Below are 21,340 nucleotides of genomic sequence, written 5' to 3'. Positions count from 1 at the left end.
GAATGGTCGTGGTGGTGATGGTGGAGGTGGGTGGTGGTGGTGGAGGTGGTAGTGGAGGTGGCGGTGGTGGTGGTGGTGATGGTGGAGGTGAGTGGTGGTGGTAGAGATGGTGGAGGTGGATGGTGGCAGTGGTGGTGGCGATGGTGGTGGTGGTGATGGTGGAGGTGGTGGAGGTGGGTGGTGGTGGTGGTGGAGGTGAGTGGTGGTGGTGATGGTGGACGTGGTGGTGGCGGTGGTGGTGGTAGTGATGTTGGTGGTTGTGGGTAGTGTTGGTGATGGTGGAGGCGGTGGTGGTGGGTGGTGTATTGGTGTAGAAGTCCAAATGCATATTATCCAGCTCTGAGTACACCATAACTGGCTATGTGTTTATTGCACAATACTACCTTCTTTCTCTCAGTATTGCTAAGAAATTAGAGAACATGTGCATTAAAGTGATTTCAAAACTCTAAGTTGTGATGTTAAATAAAAGGCATTATAATTTGGCACTCTGGTCATTCATCATTAAAGACTAATTGGAATTCAATGAAAGAGTATTTTCTAATTTCTGTTCTTGAGCACAGATAGCTAGATGGCTAAAAGCATCAATACATCATGATAGGGCTTCAATAAATTCTGATCATTAACAGTTGATAGTGTACTACATGTGTGTAAAACATATGAATATTGATAATTTCATCAGTTATTAATTTATTCCTATAAAAGGTACTGAATAACCTGCAATAGAGGAATTGAGTGTTTGATTCAATTCAAGTCTATTTTAGACCATCAGCCCCAACTTATCTGGCCTCAGTCTCTTTTTCGGAAGAAACAGGAATATGTACTTGTGTCCTACAGCCCATAATGCAGGATGCAATGTCGGGATGTGCTTCTGCAGCCCCGCCCCGCCCCGCCCTGTCCCCGGGTTGTTCCAGTGACCCTCAGTGGGCAGCATCATTAACCTTGGGAAACACTGTTCTAGACTGTAGGGCTATGATCTCATCAGCACAAACTGCCAATAAGATGAGCTGCTCACACAATGCCTGGGCCATACCATGCACCCAAGAAATACGCAACTGTCTAGAAAGGTCATATAGCACTGAGGATTTTGAAGATAACGATATTCATGGTATATTCGAACTAAGCTATGAACAAGTTTAATAACAACATTGTTTCTAAATTGAACCAAATAGAACTTTTTTTTATTGTACTCTTGGTTTCAGGGTCTGAAAGATGACATTTAATACAAGTGTCAAATTATAATGCCTCATATCAATTTAGCTTTGGAAGCATCTCAATACCCTTTCCCAGCACATCCTACGTGATGGTGGAAACAGCATTTATTATCTGAGATTGATAAAATGACAGCACAATACACATCTGCACTTTGCCTTTAAGGAGGCATGGTGCTAAACGCATAGTCGTTCCCCCATTGTGAGTACTGAGTCCATTCCTACTATCAGTGGCCATATAAACAGAACAGTGCAGCTCCTAAGGTTTTCTTAGGATGCAGTTTTTACAGAAGCAGATTTCATTGTCTTTCTCCCCTGCCTGCCTTTTGGTTAGCCTATGCAGAGAAGCCAGTTGGTTTCAAACTGCTGACCTTGTGGTTAGCAGCCCAAGTTGTAATCATTACACCACTAGGATTCCATTATGTTTCTCTTACCCACTTCTAAATCTTGATCTCATATTATCAGAGTTTTAACAAAGTCTTGGAAATAGAAGTTCCACAGTAAGGGCACCTGGTCACCGGATTCAGTAATACTTACATCTCACTGAATGAAATTAATATAGAATCAACTTTATAGATAAATATAAATAAAATAAATATCTTAAGAATAGCAGGTAATATTTTAATCTCCGGCATTTGAAAATTCACTAGAAATAGTACTTACAAGGTATAATGTTATTAATGTCTTTAAAACTATATATTGAGGGGGGAGCGGGGAGGGAAGGGAAAATAAAAAGAGGACCTGATGCAGAGGGCTTAAGTGGAGAGCAAATGCTTTGAGAGTGATTAGGGCAAAGAATGTACGGATGTGCTTCATACAATTGATGTATGTATATGTGTGGATTGTGATAAGAGTTGTACGAGCCCCTAATAAAATGTAAAAAAAAAAAGAAAAAAAGAAAATGATTAGGGAAAAGAATGTACAGATGTGCTTTATACAATTGATGTATGTATTTGTATGGACTGTGATAAGAGTTGTATGAGCCCCTAATAAAATGTTTAAAACAAAAAACCCCAAAAACTATATATTGAGATGGTATAAAATTTTTTAAATAATTAAAAAGGTAACCATTGAAAATTGGAATACAGCAGGCAGTATAGATTCTCATTTTTAAAAGGTATCTATATGAAATACTGTTAATCATTGTTAAATGCCATACAGTCCTAATATATACCTACACACATAAAACATGCATGCCCATTTCCATACATATGTCTTTCTACAAAGCTCATATTTAAAGACATTTTGAAACACTGTCTAAAGTTTTAGGCGCCTAAATGAGGAGAGCATCCAACAATTTCAACATACCTTTTGTGGCCACCCGGACACAGTCTATTTTAGTTTCCTGTGTCAAATAAAGAAGAAAAAATATTTAGGTTGTTTGTGAAACAAAGAAGAATATCTTGGCTAGAAGAATATTTCCAGTCAAGTAGTACAAAAGAAAATGTCTAATTGTTCTGGTGCGGTTTTATCATACAACGATTCCTCATGGAATCATACTCAGATAGACAAGTAAGTTCTCAATTCAATCCTGGTCGTATTGGACATTGCTGGACCAAAAAGAGAGCTAAATGCAGAATGTGTCTCCTCTGGACACCTCTGGCCGCCCCCTGTGCAAGCACTGGTAAGGAACCTGATGTCCCAGATTTCACCCGTAAAAGTGAAGTCAATCATATACTTAAGACTCATGCAGTGAAGGAGAAAATCTGCTGAGGAATAAGAAATTTAAAAAAATATTTCCTTTTGTTTACAGAGACTTTAAAATTTTTAAATATTCTGGATTAGTTAGAACCAGAAAGGAACATTTTTGGAATGAACTCAATAATGGTTTTGTTTCCATTTCATAATTCTAAAACTGTTTTCTCTGATGAACAACAACAAAATGCCACAAATTTAGTCACAGCTATAGGAAGCATAAGTTCTTGCAGAACCAGTGAAATGGGACTCACTCAACTGACTGCCAATGAGGCAATGCTGACTCCCAGTGAATGGCCTCATGGGGCAGGGCAGGATTTCCCCCGGGAGATCCTGAAACCGTCACTGTTGACTGCAGGAGAAAGCCCACAGAGTCGTTGGTGGTTTCAAACTCCCAACCTTGTAGATCACAACCTTATTTGTAACCATTACGCAACCAGAGCTCTTCTAGGAAGTAGGGCAGATTATTCTTAAAATACAGATGTTATGAATCTCAAAAAAAATTAGTGAGCTGAGTGTGTGGGTTGTGATGATACTATTTTCCTAGTAAGATGGTTAGCTAAGCAGAGTTAATGGCCTATTTTTGGTAATCAGTAAAAATTGAAAATAAAAACATTATGTTGGCAATATATACTTTTAGAAAAAGGTATGCGAGTATATTCATTTCTTCTCACAAACATCCTTAGATGAAAATAATTCCAAAAAGAGGGGAGGACCCACTTGTTTACAAGTAAAAACACACAAAAGCATAGCTTTGTTTCTTACTATTTTGTTTAGTCTACATTCACATAAATATCCCGAAATAGTCAAAGGAGACTGTCATCTAAACACTTACCCCATTGGCTCTGCTGGCAGCTTGGAAATAAATTCTATAGCTTTTATGGGGAAGCAGAGGTGTGTTCCAGTATCCGTTATATGTCTTATTATCACCAATAGTAAAAGGCTGGGCAGCTTGGAGGCTATTAGCTGGAAATTCGGCAGCAAAGTAATACTGTGAGTTCAGGATGGAAGCATTCTGAAAGTGGATTGGCACAGGATAGCACTTCAAGATCTCTGTTGTCTTTTTAGTTCTTCTAGGACGTTCTTCTTCAACAACTATTTGATAGACGCTAGGAAGGAAAAAGATTCTTTCAGTGATATACTACTCTGATTTATTGTGTGATAACCAAGCTGGCCTATTTCTCATTCAATCACAACAGACAATATAAAGAATTCACTAAATTCATATAGCAAGTTGCTAAGAGCTTCATTGTATAGTCAGCATTTAATCAAGACTTGGAGAAGGAACGTACTTACTATTTGTCTATAGAACTCTTTCATCCAAAATAATTTAATTTACTGAAGAAAAAAATCACCATCATTAAAAATATATGAGGTATCCAAAGCACAGAGAGGACCATAGGGCTCGCTCCACCAGGAGACATGACATCTTTCACTGATGCATAGAGGTATGTGGCACAACTTTGGAGGCACAGTGCGGGAATTGCTTCCAATCTGACCCCACCACACTGAGGCGAAACACTAAGGGAGTGCAACAGAACAGCAAGAGGAACAGAGCAATGGAGTCCGCAAGGAATAAAAAAAAATAGGCGTTGGAGCCAGGGTGGGGCACCCCATCCGACTCGAGTGGAAAACACTCCTAAAGGTGAACAACCAGACCCTGAACTATTTACAGGCTTTTCTTTTGTGGTTGTTGTCAATGTTGTTTTGTTTTCTTTTGTTGCTTTGTTTTGCTCTGTCATGTTTTTGTGCATATTATTACATCTGTAGGCCTATCTAGATAATAAGATAGGCGGGATAAACAATCTGAAAGAGAAAACAATGGGACTGACTGTTCCAGGGGAACATGGGAGAGGAGGGGAAGGTGGGGGGGAAGGAAGTGGGTGTTAACAATCCCAGGGACAAGGGAACCACAAGTGATCCAAAATCTATGGCAAGGAAGATGTAGGAGGCTTGGTAGGGCTTAATCAAGGGCAATGTGACCGAGAGGAATTACTGAAACCCAAAAGAAGGCTGAACATGATAGTGGAACAAGAGGAAAGTAAAAGGAAATAGAGGAAGGCGCTAGAAGGTAAAGGACATTGACAGAGGTCTAAATACAGGCAGGTACATATGTAAACATATTTATATACAACAATGAGGAAATAGATCTATGTGCCTATATTTATAGGTTTAGTATTAAGGTAGCAGAAGGACATTGGGCCTCTACTCAAGTACTCCCTTAATGCAAGAACACTTTGTTCTATTAACTTGGCATACCATAATGCTCACCTTCCCGACACAATCACTGAAGACAAAGCATAAGCAAATGTGGTAAAGAAAGCTGATGATGCCTGGCTATCAAAAGATATAGCGTCTAGGGTCATAAAGGCTTGAAGATAGACAAGCAGTCATCTAGCGCCACATGGAAGAAGCACACCACCTGTGTGATCACCAGGTGTCGATAGGATCAGGTACCAGGCATCAAAGAAGAAAGAATGAGAGGCAGTGCAGAGAGGAGACCCAAAGCCCATCTCTAGGCAAATGGACATCCCCTTACAGAAGCATCCAAGGGAGGAGGTGAGCCAGTCATGGTGCAGTATAGCACCGATGAAACATACAACTTTCTAGTTCTTTAATGCTTCCTCCCCCCACAATCATGATCTCAATTCTACCTTACAAATCCTGCTAGACCAGATGATGGACACTGGTACAAATCAGAGCTGGAAATACAGAGAATCCAGGACTGATAAACCCCTCAGGATCAATAATGAGAGTAGCAGTATCAGGAGGGTAAGGGGAAAGTGGGGGAGCAAGGGCAATCGATCACAATTATCTACACAGAACTCCTTCCCTGGGGGATGGACAACAGAAAAATGGGTGAAGGGAGATATTGGTCAGTGTATGGCATGAAAAAATAATAATTTATAAATTATCAAGGGTTTGTGAGGAAGGGAGGGTGGGGAGAGGGAGGGAGAAATCAGGAGCTGATATCAAGAAAATGTTTTGAGAATAAAGATGGCAACAAATGTACAAATGTGCTTGACACAATGGCCGGATATATGTATTGTGATAAGAGTTGTATGAGCCCCTAATATAATGATTCCAATATATATATGAGGCAACTTCAAAAAGTCTGACAAAAATTCCGTTATCTTTTAACTGCATTTTTCTTGAAACTTTTTGATGCCCCCTCATGTATCTGTCAATTGCTGATGTTTAGGTAAACAAGAAACTTCAAAAAGATGTTTTGCTCACAAGTAATTAAAGATGAATTTGCAGACAATTAACTCATTTTACTTGATAAATGAAATGTATTGTTTATAAGAAAAAGCAACATATTATTTTGCTCAATGGTACTTAGATGGTTATCTGTGATAATACACAAAGATTTTCTGGGGGCTCTGAGGGCAATGAAGAGAGGCACAGAGAGTTACTGTGGAGGGTCCTGACGTTCTGTCTGGGCGCTGAGAGACTCGTAGAAACGGGTGGTGGGCACCACGGTGAAGATAACGGATAGCACTAAGTTGTACACATGGAAAATGGTACAATGGCAAGTGTTTTGTTATATGAACTTTCCCACAATGAAACTATTTGAAGCACAAGGAGTATGCAACTTTGGTTTCACCCCTAGTTCTTCCAGCACTGGGGTTTAAATGCCTTTCTTTTGGTCTTATTTTTTCCCATGAGAAGAGAGTTATATCAACTTCAAATGTGCATTTCATAGCTCTGATCTCCAGTAATTTTATTTAACATCCCAGAAACATTCTAAATCATACATAAATAATGATAATTACTTGATTTGGAAAGAATCTCCTTTTTTTGTTGTTGTTGACACGTTTCTTTCAGTCAACTTTTCCATTCATTTGCTACATGTTATGATCCTCAAAACTTCAATTAAAAAACAAATTCTGAGGACCCCGTTTGTTATATTAAATGGTAAAGTAAAAATACAATATAAAGGAAAAAAGGTGCTCTCAATACTCTACATAGGAACTACTAACAAAATGTGATATTTTTTTCTTTATGTTTTTGGGTAGTCATTCACAGGAAAGAAAACATCTTTATTTTGTTATTGTTATTTTAAAAATATCATTTTATTAGAGGTTCATACAACTTTTATCACAATCCATACCTACATCCATTGTGTCAAGAACATTTGTACATTTGTTGCTATCAGCATTCTCAAACTATTTACTTTCTACTTGAGCCCTTGATATCAGTTCCTCATTGTTACCCCTCCCTCACAAACCCTTGATTATTTATAAATTATTTTGTCATAGCTTGCACTGTCCGACATCTCCCTTTACCCACTTTTCTGTTGTCAGTCACCCAGGGAGGAGGTTATATGTAGATCCTTGTCATCGGTTCCCCTTGCTCCCCCACCCTCCCGGTATCACCACTCCCAGCACTGGTCCTGAAGGGATCATCCGCCCTGGATTCCCTGTGTTTCCAGTTAGAAAACACCTTTATATGACTACACATGGTAACCTGTGAAAGCAAAAGAGCCTTAATGCAGCACTTTAATGTATGTTGTTGACAAATAACTTGAATGTATGGTCATGATATTTTTATTGGGAATTTCTCTTTGGCGACTTCAGTTTCGGAAACATCTAAAAATGCATAGCAAGTACCAAACAAGAAGATGTCCTCAATGTCTTCACCTCCCCAAGGCAAAAAAAAAAAAATCAGTAAAAGGAAAAGCAAAAGCACGACCAGCAGCGGTTTTCGACTACATACGCAGGTATCTAGCACATGCAGAATTCGTTTTTCCATCTGACTGCTGACAGAAGCAGGACTCAAATGTGAAGTTCCCATTCAGCCCAAAAGAACAGGTAACCAAGTGGTAGAAGAGCCCAGATGTAGGCCACAGCCATACTTTGAAGCTAGGTCTCTTGATCACCTGACAAAAATTCTTCATGAAGGCAATGATGTGAAGCACTAACTGGGTGAAATTATCAACACAATCAACAACCACGTCAGTTTCTATCTACTTTCCACATCTATTTCTTTTGAGTACTAGGTAAATCTTATTTCTCTACTGCAGCTATAGATGGGAACCTTAGCTTTGATAGCAATTTTTCTTCCATCTGCATCAGTAGCATTGGTTACATCTATAGAATTTGTCTAGATTCTGCCGTGTCTTCAGCACCTGCCTGTGCTTCCTCAGCCCCCTATTCCTCCAGGAACCCCTTTGCTAATACTACTGAGAAACCTCATCACTCTCCTCTCTCTCAATCCAAAAGACACGCCCCTTCTCAATTCTAACTCAACTAGATAAAAATTAGCATAGCCATATCTGGAAACTCTGGCTAAAAACCCTTATTTCTTCTGTCTTTTACAAATCTTTTTTATGCTATCCTTTATTCCTTTAACCTGCCATGGATCCCAAGTTTGCTATTTAAATGTTGTCCCCACAGACACACAAACATTTCATTACTCTCTAACGATGACCTTCCCTGGTAAAAAGGTCAGGCTCTGCCATGAGTGGCTGATAATGAGCCCCCCATTTTGGTGTACTGTCACTGCGCCACTGACTCCCCCAAACACATTTTGTGTAATCACTTACAGGCGTCTGCAGCTTTTTATCATTGTACACATGAAAGGGTTTCAAAAAACTCATGGAAATATGTAATTGAAATATATTGAATTTCCCCCCACAAATATTGGAAGTCCTCTTATGTATCTGAAAGCATAAAACAATAAAAAATAATTCCTACTGTATTTAGGAATATAGCATACACATTAAATGTGGCAGTAGGACATAAATACACTGATTCAAGAATGTTCTGCTTCAACTAAAGTGTAGCATTCATTTTGTGTTATATCTCTTTCCTCCACACCCAAGTGATGATGGGGCATGATGGAATTACCAAGGAATGGTTTTATGATAATAGTGGGCAGACTCGATTTTAAGATTATGTAGGTAACACACAAATAAATTATCTTGGTGTGCCAAAAGTCATGTCCATGTCTTCTCTACCTTCCCCCTTTCACTCCCATCTCTCTCATCACCCCTCTTCCTTCCAACCTTGTAGCATATGTGCTGTGGGAGTGGATTCACTCCTTTGTTGATTCAACAATAATTTCATGTTTATCTTCTGTGTGCCTCACTTTAATTTGAACTATATATACGATGGAAAACTTGACACTTCTAATGAAGCAAATTTTGTTTTGTAATGTAAATGCCATTTAAGGAAAATTTGATAACTCAACAAGCATTCAATGTGCTCTCATTTATTGCTTTTAAGCAAGCTGATATTTATTGTATCATACACTTTATTTCAGATATATTACTTTTTAAACAGCTACCATCTACTTAGCTTTAGATATATTAGAGCAAGAACTAAGTTGACTAGAGCAATTTCAAACTCAAAATGTCTTTTGATCCTTGCTCCACAAGACAAATTAGATTTCAAGCACCCAGCCCTCAAATCTATTTGCTCTTTAATAATTTAAGCACTGAAAGGTCACGCAGCTCTTTTCTGTTCCCCTTTATCAAAGTCCAAGCGCTAATGAAAAATAGCTAAATCCTATCTGCTACCCAATGCCACACACTGCTGTCTCCCAGATGGAAATTAACACATTATTAGCACCTAGGTTAACTGCATCTTGACAGAACATTTTAAAGCAGCTGTTTTCTTCATTTGTGCAAATAACAGCATTTAACTAATGAACTTCAAAAATCTCTCCAATCACAATTAGAATGTCTTAAAAGTAGCCCTGAAAAGCTCACCATTTGAACAGCTTTTCCATGAAAGGTGATTAAAAAAGCAAAGTCTCAAGGGCAGCAAACCAATCACAAGTTTCTAGCTTACTGAGCTAGATGAAAATTTTATTCTTCTTTCAATGTATTACTCATGTTCCCTTTGTTTATTAAAGTTGCACCACTTCTAGCCCTGTCATACCACTATTTTGAACTTTCAATTAACATAAAATCTTCCTAGGGCATTTGCAAGATTAAGGTACAATCCATACTAAAGATGAATCTTCCAAGCACATGATATCACGATTATCAACTTTCTTATGGAAAGAAACTTCATTTAATGTTTATTTTATGCTAGGTTTTTCTACAACAAAACCTGAAGATTTTTAGGAGAATAAGAAATCTGTATTCATATAGACTAGTACATGAAATATAACTTGGGAAAAACATCTGAACCTCTCTTATGTACCTTTTAAACTTGAAAGTTCAAATGTGATAAGATGTTTTTTAACTTTGAGGACTTTGAAAGAACACCTGCTGCAGATTTGAAACTGACTTGGAAATTTTTGTGCTAATTCATTTCTAGATGAAACTCTTAATTTTAAATCTGTTTTTCTTATCCACTTCATCTATTTTTTATCAGCAAAAAGTCTTAAAGAATTAGTGGATTGGATAGCACAAAGAGGGCCATGAGGAAAGGACGGAGGGAGAAAAGTAATGAGCCATTTAAGGGTAGCTTTTCTAATCCTTTAAAGTACTCACTTCTGACATGTTAAGGACCTGATAAATTCCATGCGGGAATTGTGCCCCATGTGATCCCGCCAAACCAAGGCAAAACACTAACGGGCTGTCACAGAACAGCAAGGGAATGGAGTGGTGAGGTCCCCAGGGAATGCTGAAGGTGGATTTTGGGGTGAAGGTGTGGTGCCCCAACAGACAGGACTGGAAAACAATCCTAAAGGCCAACAAACAGTCCTTGAACTAACTACAAGCTTTCCTTCTTGTTGTGTCTTTTTTTGTTGTTATTGGTTTATTGTTGTTGTATATTGTTGCTTGGTTTTGCTCTGTCTTGTTTTTGTGCATGTTATTATTTCCAGAGGTCTGTCTAAATAAGATAGGCTGGATGAACACTCTGGAGGAGAAATCAATGGGACCAACAGTTCCAGGGGGACATGGGAAAGGGGGAAGCGGGGGGAAAAGCAGTGATGTTAACAAACCCAGGAACATGGGAACAAGTGATCCAAATCAGTGGTGAGGAGGGTGTGGGAGGCCTGGTAGGGTGTGATTAGGGGTAATATAATCAAGAGGAATTACTGAAACCCAAATGAAGACTGAGCATGATAGTGGGACAAAAGGAAAGTAAAAAGAAATAGAGGAAAGATATATTAGGTAAAGGGCATTTAAAGAGGTCTAAATAAAGGCATGTACACATGCAAATATATTCATATATGAAGAGGAAATAGATCTATGTGCCTATATTTGTATGTTTAGTATTAAGGTAGCAGAAGGACACTGGGCCTCCACTCAAGTACTCCCTCAATGCAAGAATACTTTCTTCTATTAAATTGACATTCTATGATGCTCACCTTCCCGACACAACTGCTGAAGACAAAGTGGGTGAATAAGCAAATGTGGTGAAGAAAGCTGATGGTGCCCGGTTATCAAAAGATATAGCATCTGGGGTCTTAAAGGCTTGAAGATAAACAAGAAGTCATCTATCTCAGAAGCAACAAAGCCCGCATGGAAGAACACACCAGCCTGTGTGATCACAAGGTGTCGAAGGGATCACTTATCAGGCATCAAAGAACAAAAAATCATATTGGGTGCACACCTATATGATATGATCGCTGAGGACAAATGGGTGCATTATCAAATGTGGCAAAAGAAATGTTAAGAAAGAAATGTGAAGAAAGCTGATGGTGTCCGGCTATCAAAAGATATAGTGTCTGGGGTCTTACAGGCTTTAAGGAAAACAAGCGGCCATCTAGCTGAAAGCAACAAAGCCCACATGGAAGAAGCACACCAGCCTGTGCCATCACGAGGTGTTGAACGGATCAGCTATCAGGCATCATCAGAACAAAAAAATCTTAGCACAATGAATGATGGGTGAGTGCAGAGTGGAGACCCAAAGCCCATTTGTTGGCCACTGAGATCCCCTTGCAGAGGGGTCTAGGGGAGGAGATGAGCCAGTCAAGGTGCGATGTTGCACCAATGAAAAATACAACTTTCCTCTAGTTCCTAAATGCTTCCTACTGCCCCCCCCCCGCCAAATATCATGATTCAAAATCTACCTTGCATGTCTGGCTAGACCAGAAAAGATGTACACTGGTATAGATAGGAACTGGAAACACAGGGAATCCAGGGCGGATGATAACTTCAGGACCAGCGGTGTGAGTGGCAATACTGGGAGGGTAGAGGGAAAGTGGGTTGGAAAGAGGGAACCGATTACAAGGATGTACATGTGACCTCCTCCCTGGGGGACGATCAACAGAATAGTAGGTGAAGGGAGACGTCAGACAGGGCAAGATATGACAAAACAATAATTTATAAATTATCAAGGTCTCATGAGGGAGGGGGAGGGGGAAAATGAGGACCTGATGCCAAGGGCTTAATTGGAGAGCAAATATTTTTAGAATGATGAGGGCAATGAATGTACAGATGTGCTTTACACAATTGATGTATGTATGGATTGTGATAAGAGTTGTAATAAAATGATTAAAACAACAACAACAAAAAGAAACAAACAAAAAAAGATGAAAATGTTTTAATATTGATTGTTGGAATGATTGTAGAACTCTTCTTAATATGATTGAGCTATTGGATTGTATTATATGTGAACTACATGCCAATAAATCTGTTTAGAAAACAAAAAAACAAAAGAAAATAATAATTAAAATAAAATAAAAATTTTTTAAAAAGGTAAGTGTCTGGGGTCTTATAGGCTTGAAGGTAAACAAGCGGCCATCTAGCTCAGAAGCAACAAAGCCCACATGGAAGAAGCACACCAGCCTGTGTGATCATGAAGTATCAATGGGATCAGTTATCAGGCATCATCAAAACAAAAAAATCTTACCATAGTGAACAAGGGGGGTTGTGCAGAGTGGAGACCCAAAGCCCATGTGTAGGCCAGTGGACATCCACTTACAGAAGGGTCTCGCGGAGGAGATGGAGCCAGTCAGGGTGCAATGTAACAACGATGAAAAATACAATTTTCCTCTAGTTCCTCAATGCTTCCTACCCCCTCTCCCCCGCCTCCCTATCATGATCCCAATTCTACCTTTCAAAGTCTGGCTAGACCAGAGGATGTACACTGACACAGATAGGAACTGGACACAGGGAAGTTAGGGTGGATGATCCCTTCAGGACCAGTGGTGTGAGTGGCGATAGTGGGAACATAGAGGGAGGGTGGGGTGGAAAGGGGGAACCAATTACAAGGGTCTACATGTGACCTCCTCCCTGGGGGACGGACAACAGATAAGTGGGTGAAGGGAGACATCAGACAGGGCAAAATATGAGAAAATAATAATTTATAAATTATCAAGGGTTCATGAAGGAGGGGGGAGCAGGGAGGGAGGGGAAAATTAGCTGATGCCAGGGGCTTAGGTAGAGAGCAAATGTTTTGAGAAAGATGAGGGAAATGAATGCACAAATATGTTTTACACAATTGATGTATGTATGGATTGTTATAAGAGTGGTATGAGCCCCTAATAAAACAATTTTAATAAATGTCCATGCTACGGGACCTAACAGTGACTTTTAATTTGACTGTCCTTTTTTTTCTCTCCAACTAATCACAACTTCAACATATATGAAAAAGAACAGACACTTTTTTTTTAGATTTTTAAAAGTAATTTTATTGGGGGCCAATACAACTCTTTTCACAATCCATACATCCATCCATTGTGTCAAGCACATTTGTGTGTATATATATATATATATATATATATATATATATATATATATATATATATATATATATTTAGCAATTTATTAGGGGCTCATACAACTCTTATCACAGTCCATACATATACATACATCAATTGTATAAAGCACATCCATACATTCCCTGCCCCAGTCATTCTCAAAGCATTTGCTCTCCACTTAAGCCCTTTGCATTAGGTCCTCTATTTCTTTCCCCTCTCTCCCCTCTCCCCCCTCCCTCATGTGCCCTTGGTAATTTATACATCGTTATTTTGTCATATCTTGCCCTATCCGGAGTCTCCCTTCCCCCTTCTCTGCTGTCCCTCTCCCAGGAAGAGGTCACATGTGGATCCTTGTAATCAGTTCCCCCTTTCCAACCCACTCACCCTCCACTCTCCCAGCATCGCCCCTCACACCCTTGGTCCTGAAGGTACCATCCACCCTGGATTCCCTGTGCCTCCAGCCCTCATATGTACCAGTGTACAGCCTTTGCCCTATCCAGTCTTGCAAGGTAGAATTCGGATCATGGTAGTTGGGGGGAGGAAGCATCGAGGATCTGGGGGAAAGCTATGTTCTTTATCGGTAATACCTCGCACCCTGACTGACCCATCTCCTCTCCTGAACCCCTCTGTGAGGGGATCTCCATTGGCCGACACTTGGGCCTTGGGTCTCCACTCTGCACTTCCCCCTTCATTTAATATGGTATATATATATACACATACATACACACACACATATATATACATATACACACATATATCTTTTTTTTTGCATGATGGAACAGCCACTTTTTGAAGATGGCTTATTTTCGGGGTAGGAGAAAAAGAAAGACATGAATTGCCTGCACAGCATGTAAAGCACACATAATAATGAACGTTTCTGGCATCAGATTACATTTAACTCCCAACACAGAATTTAGTCTTCTTGTGCTTTGCTCAACGCGTGTTTTTTCCTAAATCTGGCTGCATTCTTCCCTGAAACAACGTCCTAGTAATCCAAGCCAACTGGTAAAGACTAAACTAAGTTTTAAAAGTACTTTCCTCAAGTAACAAGGAAAAGCAGTCAGAATTCAGTATCTGTCTCCATGGTTAAAATTCCTTAACCATGTACCATCTGGCTGAAAGCGGCTGACTTAACAAATCCCATTCATTACACTGTAGATGCAAACAGAACGTACTCAAGCTCCCACAGACCATGAGCACTGGGGAAGAAAAACAGTTTAAGCAGATCTGTGAAGTGGAATCTTCTATGTTAGCAACTTTAACTAATTTTTGTCTTCTCAGATATAGATGAAATCCAACACAAACTGCTTTGGACTATTTGCTGAACATCACACATAGATTTTGTATTCTTTTAGCACAAGGGCATCGTGGAGAGCTTGCTCGCATCGGTTAAATCACAATTGTTTGTGTGTGTTTGTGCATGTGTGCGTTCACATGCAATTCAGTTCCCTGATGCTCTTGTAGCTAGTGATAAAATCTGATACAATAAAATATTAATTACAGCTGAGAGGCTGGGTGAGAAATATGAACTCAAAGTCCCTTATTGGGAAAAAGGGCAGGGTAAGAAAGAATCCTTTAATTATGGAGGTTTGGGATAATAAAAGAACAAGTAGAACATTGGACTCAGGCTGAGGAGCTCTGTAAAAGGCCACCTGTTATTAATCTTCTCAACAGGCACCGGATTTCAAGTAAATTATTCCTAGATGGAACATCTTTAAGAGTGATTTGTCATACAACTTTCCTTTAGTTCCTAAATGCTTCCTCCCCTCTCTCCCCCACTATCATGATCCCAATTCTGGCTAGACCAGAGGGTGTACACTGGTACAGATGGGAACTGGAAACACAAGGAATCCAGGGCAGATGATTCCTTCAGAACCAGTGGTGAAAGTGGTGATACTGGGAGGGTGGAGGGAGAGTGGGATGGAAAGGGGGAACTGATAACAAGGATCTACATATAACTTCCTCCCTTGGGGATGGACAACAGAAAAGTGGGTGAAGGGAGACGTTGGACAGTGTAAGATACGAAAAATAATAATTTATAAATTATCAAGGGTTCATGTGGGAGGGGGAAAAATGAGGAGCTGATACCAAGGGCTCAAGTGGAGAGCAAACTTTTTAAGAATGACAAGGGTAATGAAGGTATAAATGTGCTTTACACAACTGATGTATGTGTGGATTGTAATAAGTTGTATGAGCCCCCAATAAAATGATTTTTAAACAGTGATTTGTTCCCCTTTAAATAAATAAAGACATTTCCTTTGCATATTTTATTTCACTTAAGCTTGTCACAATTTAATCATCATGATTTAATAACAAATAAATGACTCTTTAAGGTCAATGGCTATTATTAGGAGATATTCTCTGAAAGAGCCTTAGTGGTTTGAACAGAAATAGAACACTATCAAAATCAAGGTGGGGCCACACCGAGGCAAAGCACTGGGGGAGTGCAGCGGAACAGCAAGGGAATGGAGTGGCAAGGTCCCCAGGGAATGCTGAAAGTGGACTTTGGGGCCAGGGCGTGGTACCCCAACAGACTGGACTGGAAAACGCTCCTAAGGGCCAGCAAAAGATCCTTGAACTAACTACAAGCTTTTCTTTTGTGAAGTGTTTTGTTTTGTTCTTTGTCAGTGGTTTGTTTTTGTTGTTTTGTTGTCTGGTTGTATACTGTTGCTTTGTTTTCCTCTGTCTTGTTTTTGTGCATGTTAGTGTCTCCACAGGTCTGTCTGAATAGGACAGGCTGGATGAACTATCTGGAGGAAAAACAATGGGACCGACAGTTCCGGGAGGACTTGGGGTGGGGGTAGGGGGGTTAAGGAAGTGGTATTAACAAACACAGCGACAAGGGAACAACATGGGATCAAAATGGTAGTGAGGGGGGAGTGGCAGGCCTGGTGGTGAATGATCAAGGGTAAGGTTGCTTAGAGAAGAGGTATATCTGTAACCCAGATGGGGATGGAGCATGGTAGTGGGGCAGGAAGAAAGTCAAGGGAGATGGAGGAAGGAGCTGGGAGTCAAGGGGCATTTATGGAGGTCTAGACAAAAACATGTACATGTAAGTATATATACGAGGATGGGGAAATAGATCTGTGTCTATATTTATAGGTTAAGTATTAAGGTGGCAGAAGGACCTTGGGCCTCTACTCAAGCACTCCCTCAATGCATGAATACTTTCTTTTATTAAATTGGCACTCTATGATGCTCACTCTCCTGACACAACTGCTGGAGCCAAAGTGGGTGAACAAGTAAATGTGGTGAAGAAAGCTGATGGTGCCAGGCTATCAAAAGAGATGGTGACTGGGGTTTTAAAGGCTTGAAGATAAACAAGCGGCCATCTAGCTCAGAAGCAACAAAGCCCACATGGAAGAACACACCAGCCTGTGTAATCACGTGGTCCCGAAGGGATTAGTTATCAGGCATCAAAGAACAAAAAATCGTATCATTGGCTGCACACCTCCATGATACGATCGCCAAAGACAAATGGGTGCATAAGCAAATGTGGTGAAGAAAGCTGATGGTGCCCGGCTATCGAAAGAGATAGTGTCCGGGGTCTTAAAGGCTTGAAGGTGAACAAGCGGCCATCTAGCTCAGAAGCAGAAAAGCCCACATGGAAGAAGCAAACCAGCCAGTGCTATCAGAGGTGCCAAAGGGACCAGGTATAAGGCATCATGCAAAAAAAAAAAAAGAATTTTATATATATATATATATATATATATATATATATATATATATATATATATATATATATACCATAGTGAATGAAGGGGGAAGTGCAATGTGGAGACCCGAGATCCAAATGTTGACCACTGGAGATCCCCTCATAGAGGGGTTTAGGAGAGGAGATGGGTCAGTCAGGGTGCGATGTAGTTCTGATGAAGAACACAGCTTTCCCCCAGATCCTGGATGCTTCCTCCCCCAACTACCATGATCTGAATTCTACCTTGCAGGACTGGATAGGGCAGAGGTTGTACACTGGTGCATATGGGAGCTGGAGGCACAGGGAATCCAGGGTGGACAATACCTTCAGGACCAGGGGTGTGAGGGGCGATGCTGGGAAAGTGGAGGGTGAGTGGGTTGGAAAGGGGGAACTGATTACAAGGATCCACATGTGACCTCCTCCCAGGGAGATGGACGGCAGAGAAGGTGGGGAAGGGAGACTCCGGATAGGGCAAGATAAGACAAATTAACAATCTGTGGATTATCAAGGGCTCATAAGGGGAGGGGGAGCGGGGAGGGAGGGGGATAAAAAGAGAGGACCTGATATGGAGGGCTTAAGTGGAGAGCAAATGCTTTGAGAGTGATTATGGCAAAGAATGTATGGATGTGCTTTATACAATTGATGTATGTATATGTGTGGATTGTGATAAGAGTTGTATGAGCCCCTAATAAAATGTAAAAAAAGAAAAGAAAAAAAAAGAAAATGATTAGGGCAAAGAATGTACAGATGTGCTTTATACAATTGATGTATGCATATGTATGGATTGTGATAAGAGTTGTATGAGCCCCTAATAAAATGTTTTTTTTAAAAATCAAGGTGGGAATCTTTCCTCTGTATGTTTCCCTGATAGCTCTGTTTGGGTTAACTGAAATACAAAAGCCTGCACCAGAGGAGAGAACAAGAAGAGAGTCTGTGGGGGAACACTGAACTGGGAGTCATGTGAGGCAACTGGTTCCAGCTTTACCACCGGGTCATAAGCAATGATAAGCACTCTAATTCTTTTGACCTGTAATATTTTAAGACCCCAGAGGCAAGATTAGGCAAAGTTCTAACAGCATCATGTTAGATGAAATTTACTTCACTTGTGTACCTTTTACCCTTTCTGCAAGTATGAGGATCAGGCCCTATGTCAGGCACATGGTAAAACAGAAAGGAATTAGGCACAGATTGTTCCTGACCATGATAAGTCTATTATAATGTGTTAGAAGCAAGTCATTTGAACAAGGAGTTCCAATTACAGGGGTATAATAAGGGTGTGTGCAAAGTAAAGCCAGGGTAAAAGGTAGGAGAATTGATCTCTAGTATCAAGGTACTTCTCACTATCTACTACATGTAGGACAACTGGTCTGGACCAAGAATCTAAGCAACTGCACCTGTTAGTAACACATTGCCACTGGCCACCACCTTTCCCCCACATTTGAAACAGAACAGTAGGAACAATAACAAAAGACAAATTTCTTTTGATCTGATGTAATCTATCTACTCCATTGTCGTATGCAAATAATACACTGAAGTTCCAACCGTTTTTCCATCAGACTCACTATGCCAGCTTCAAAGGAACCACAAGGACATTTTTCCTTTTCTTTTTTTAAATCATTTTATTGGGGCTGATACAACTCTTATCACAATCCATACATACATCAATAATTAATATAGACAAGTGTCAGGCTCTGACTCAGTTGAGGCTCCAGATTTTGGCAGGGTAGGTCTCACTCTGTTCTCATACTGCCTGGCTCCTGGCAGAACTGTACTCTGGGGGATATGACCAGGCCCAATCCCCTGGTTCCCATGGCCTTCACCTAGGAAAGGCTGAGAGTAACAAGGGCGGGCTCTGCTCTGTCAGTGTGAGGGAGGCTCACAAAAACAGGGCACAATTAGATTTGATCTGTGCTATCTCTGGGCATAGATAGGTAGATATATAGATAGATAGATAGATAGATAGATAGATAGATAGATAGATAGATAGATAGATAGATAGAGACAGACATAGATAATAACCCCTCCCCAAAGAAAACAAATAAGTTGCTCTCATATCAACTATAACTCCTGGAGATTTCACATGTGTCAGAGTGGAACCTCCATAGGATTTTCAACGGTTGACATTTTTTCCCAATGGTTGATTTTTTAAAAAACATATTGCCAGGCTTTTCCTGAGAGACCTCTTGGTGGACTTGAATAGAGATTCTCTAACTTTTTGTTAGCAACCCAGACCATTAACCACTTTTACTACACAGAGACTTTAACTATATGCAGACCAACCATACCAATTGCCATGGGGTTGATTCTAGCTCATTGACCCCAGAGAAGAGAGTACAAGGGCATCAGAAAGCTCCAAGGTGTCAATGTGCACAACTGAGGTAGGGAACCCAGGTAACATATTCCATGCACAAAAGAAAGTTGAAGATGGAGTTTGAAGGAAAGTTAAATTAAGTTTCTTTGTATAAACTCTCAACTATATCTACTCTATTATTATCTTCCTTAACCATTTTTAAAACTTCCTTTCATGGGTTCTTAAAGAACAAACTCAGTTTCTAAAATGAGTTTTCAAAGGGATGACTGACATTGTCATCCCAGAAGAAACATTAATAAAAATGATGTCTGCTTCTGGCTGCAAGGGAATCCAGAGTATTGTTTTTAACACAATAAAGACCATCTCAAAGCAGATGGGGGTGGGATAGAGGTGGTGGTACTAAAGGATTTAATTCCTGTGGTTAACACATACTGTAGTCATTCCTCACTATTAAAAAAGAATAAAACAAGTTAATATAGTATAATTAAATCTAAAACTTACAAGTGAATACAATTTTGATGTTTGTGTATCCCAAAGAGAAAAACATATTATTACTTTTGAAGTTAGATTTAAGTTGTTCAAGCAACTTCAGCAATGGATAAGACTCTTTTAAAAGGCTCAAGAACTGTGACAAAATCGTATTTAGTCCCCCAAATTAAGAGATTCCTGACTTCTTCAATAAGTTTATGGGGAAAGTTAAAACACTACGTATAAGCATTAAATACAAAAAATTAAAAGACCTGTTACTTTATGATTCTCTGGAGATGATAAAAAATGATGAAAGAGGGTGAAGAGAGCAAAACAATAGCAGTAAAAATCCAATAAGCTAGATAATAATCCACCAATTCTGTAAAACAATTTTGTTTTGAGTACTCAGTTTTATATTGCTAAACCATTAGGTGTTGGGTTTTTAAAAAATAACAGAAAAAAAGTCTTTGCTTGAAAATAATAATGATGGCATGGTCAAATTAAAACACACACACACACACTCACACACACACTCACACACCACACTCACACACACACACTCACACACCACACACACACACACACACACACTCACACACACCACACACATACACACCACACACACACACACACACCACACACACACACCACACACCACACACCACACACTCACATACCACACACACCAAACACACACCACACACACCTCACACACACACACCACACACACTCACACACACACACCACACACACACCACACACACACCACACACCACACACACACATATACACACCACACACACACACCACACACAGACACACCACACACACACCACACACACCACACACACACATACAACACGCACACATGCACACACACCACACACACACACACACCACACACACACACACCCTGCTAATAAGGATTACAAACCCTAACCACTTCTGCAAATCTAAGAACAAAATAAAGCTGTAATGTACTTTTTTAACACTTGAAAAGCCACTGGAGAGGTTACTAATTTGAAGAATTACTTATTTCTCCCAAGAAATGTGCAAATGTTTTCATTCCAAACACAATCTGCGGGGAAGAATCTACACTCTGAGAGCCCCAGAGGAGGGAGGTTTTAGGCAGAGCTCATGGGAGGAGGGAGGTTTAGCCTGCCTGAGCTCATGGCCCAGTTTTACCTTAAAACATGCAACCTCCTTAAACCTTGGGTCCTTCATCTGCAGAGTGACGGTGAAGCCATGAAGATGGAAAGAAATGAGGTCCCATGGGGCTACACACACAAGTACTCAACCAAAGTGTGTTTATGAAGTGTTTAGTTCTCTAATTAATATTATATTAGGCTACACTGA

At 40.0% G+C, this 21,340-nt stretch overlaps 1 protein-coding gene across 7 annotated transcripts in view; it reads right to left on the bottom strand.

The window, feature by feature from the left end:
• PTPRM (protein tyrosine phosphatase receptor type M) overlaps positions 1-21,340 on the bottom strand; it is a 901,381-nt gene that overhangs the window by 344,703 nt on the left and 535,338 nt on the right. For all 7 annotated transcript variants that reach the window (XM_075533118.1, XM_075533119.1, XM_075533122.1 and 4 more), the window contains 2 exons: positions 3,739-4,012; positions 2,517-2,553 (listed from right to left, as the gene is read on the bottom strand). In XM_075533118.1, coding sequence (XP_075389233.1) covers positions 2,517-2,553; positions 3,739-4,012 — 311 coding nt within the window. The remainder of the gene's footprint in view (positions 1-2,516; positions 2,554-3,738; positions 4,013-21,340) is intronic.

The sequence above is a fragment of the Tenrec ecaudatus genome, chromosome 15 (genome assembly GCF_050624435.1).
Source record: "Tenrec ecaudatus isolate mTenEca1 chromosome 15, mTenEca1.hap1, whole genome shotgun sequence".
Lineage (NCBI taxonomy): Eukaryota > Metazoa > Chordata > Mammalia > Afrosoricida > Tenrecidae > Tenrec > Tenrec ecaudatus.
The sequence above is the reverse complement of the archived record's forward strand: the minus strand, read 5'-3'. Positions and strand labels throughout refer to the sequence as shown.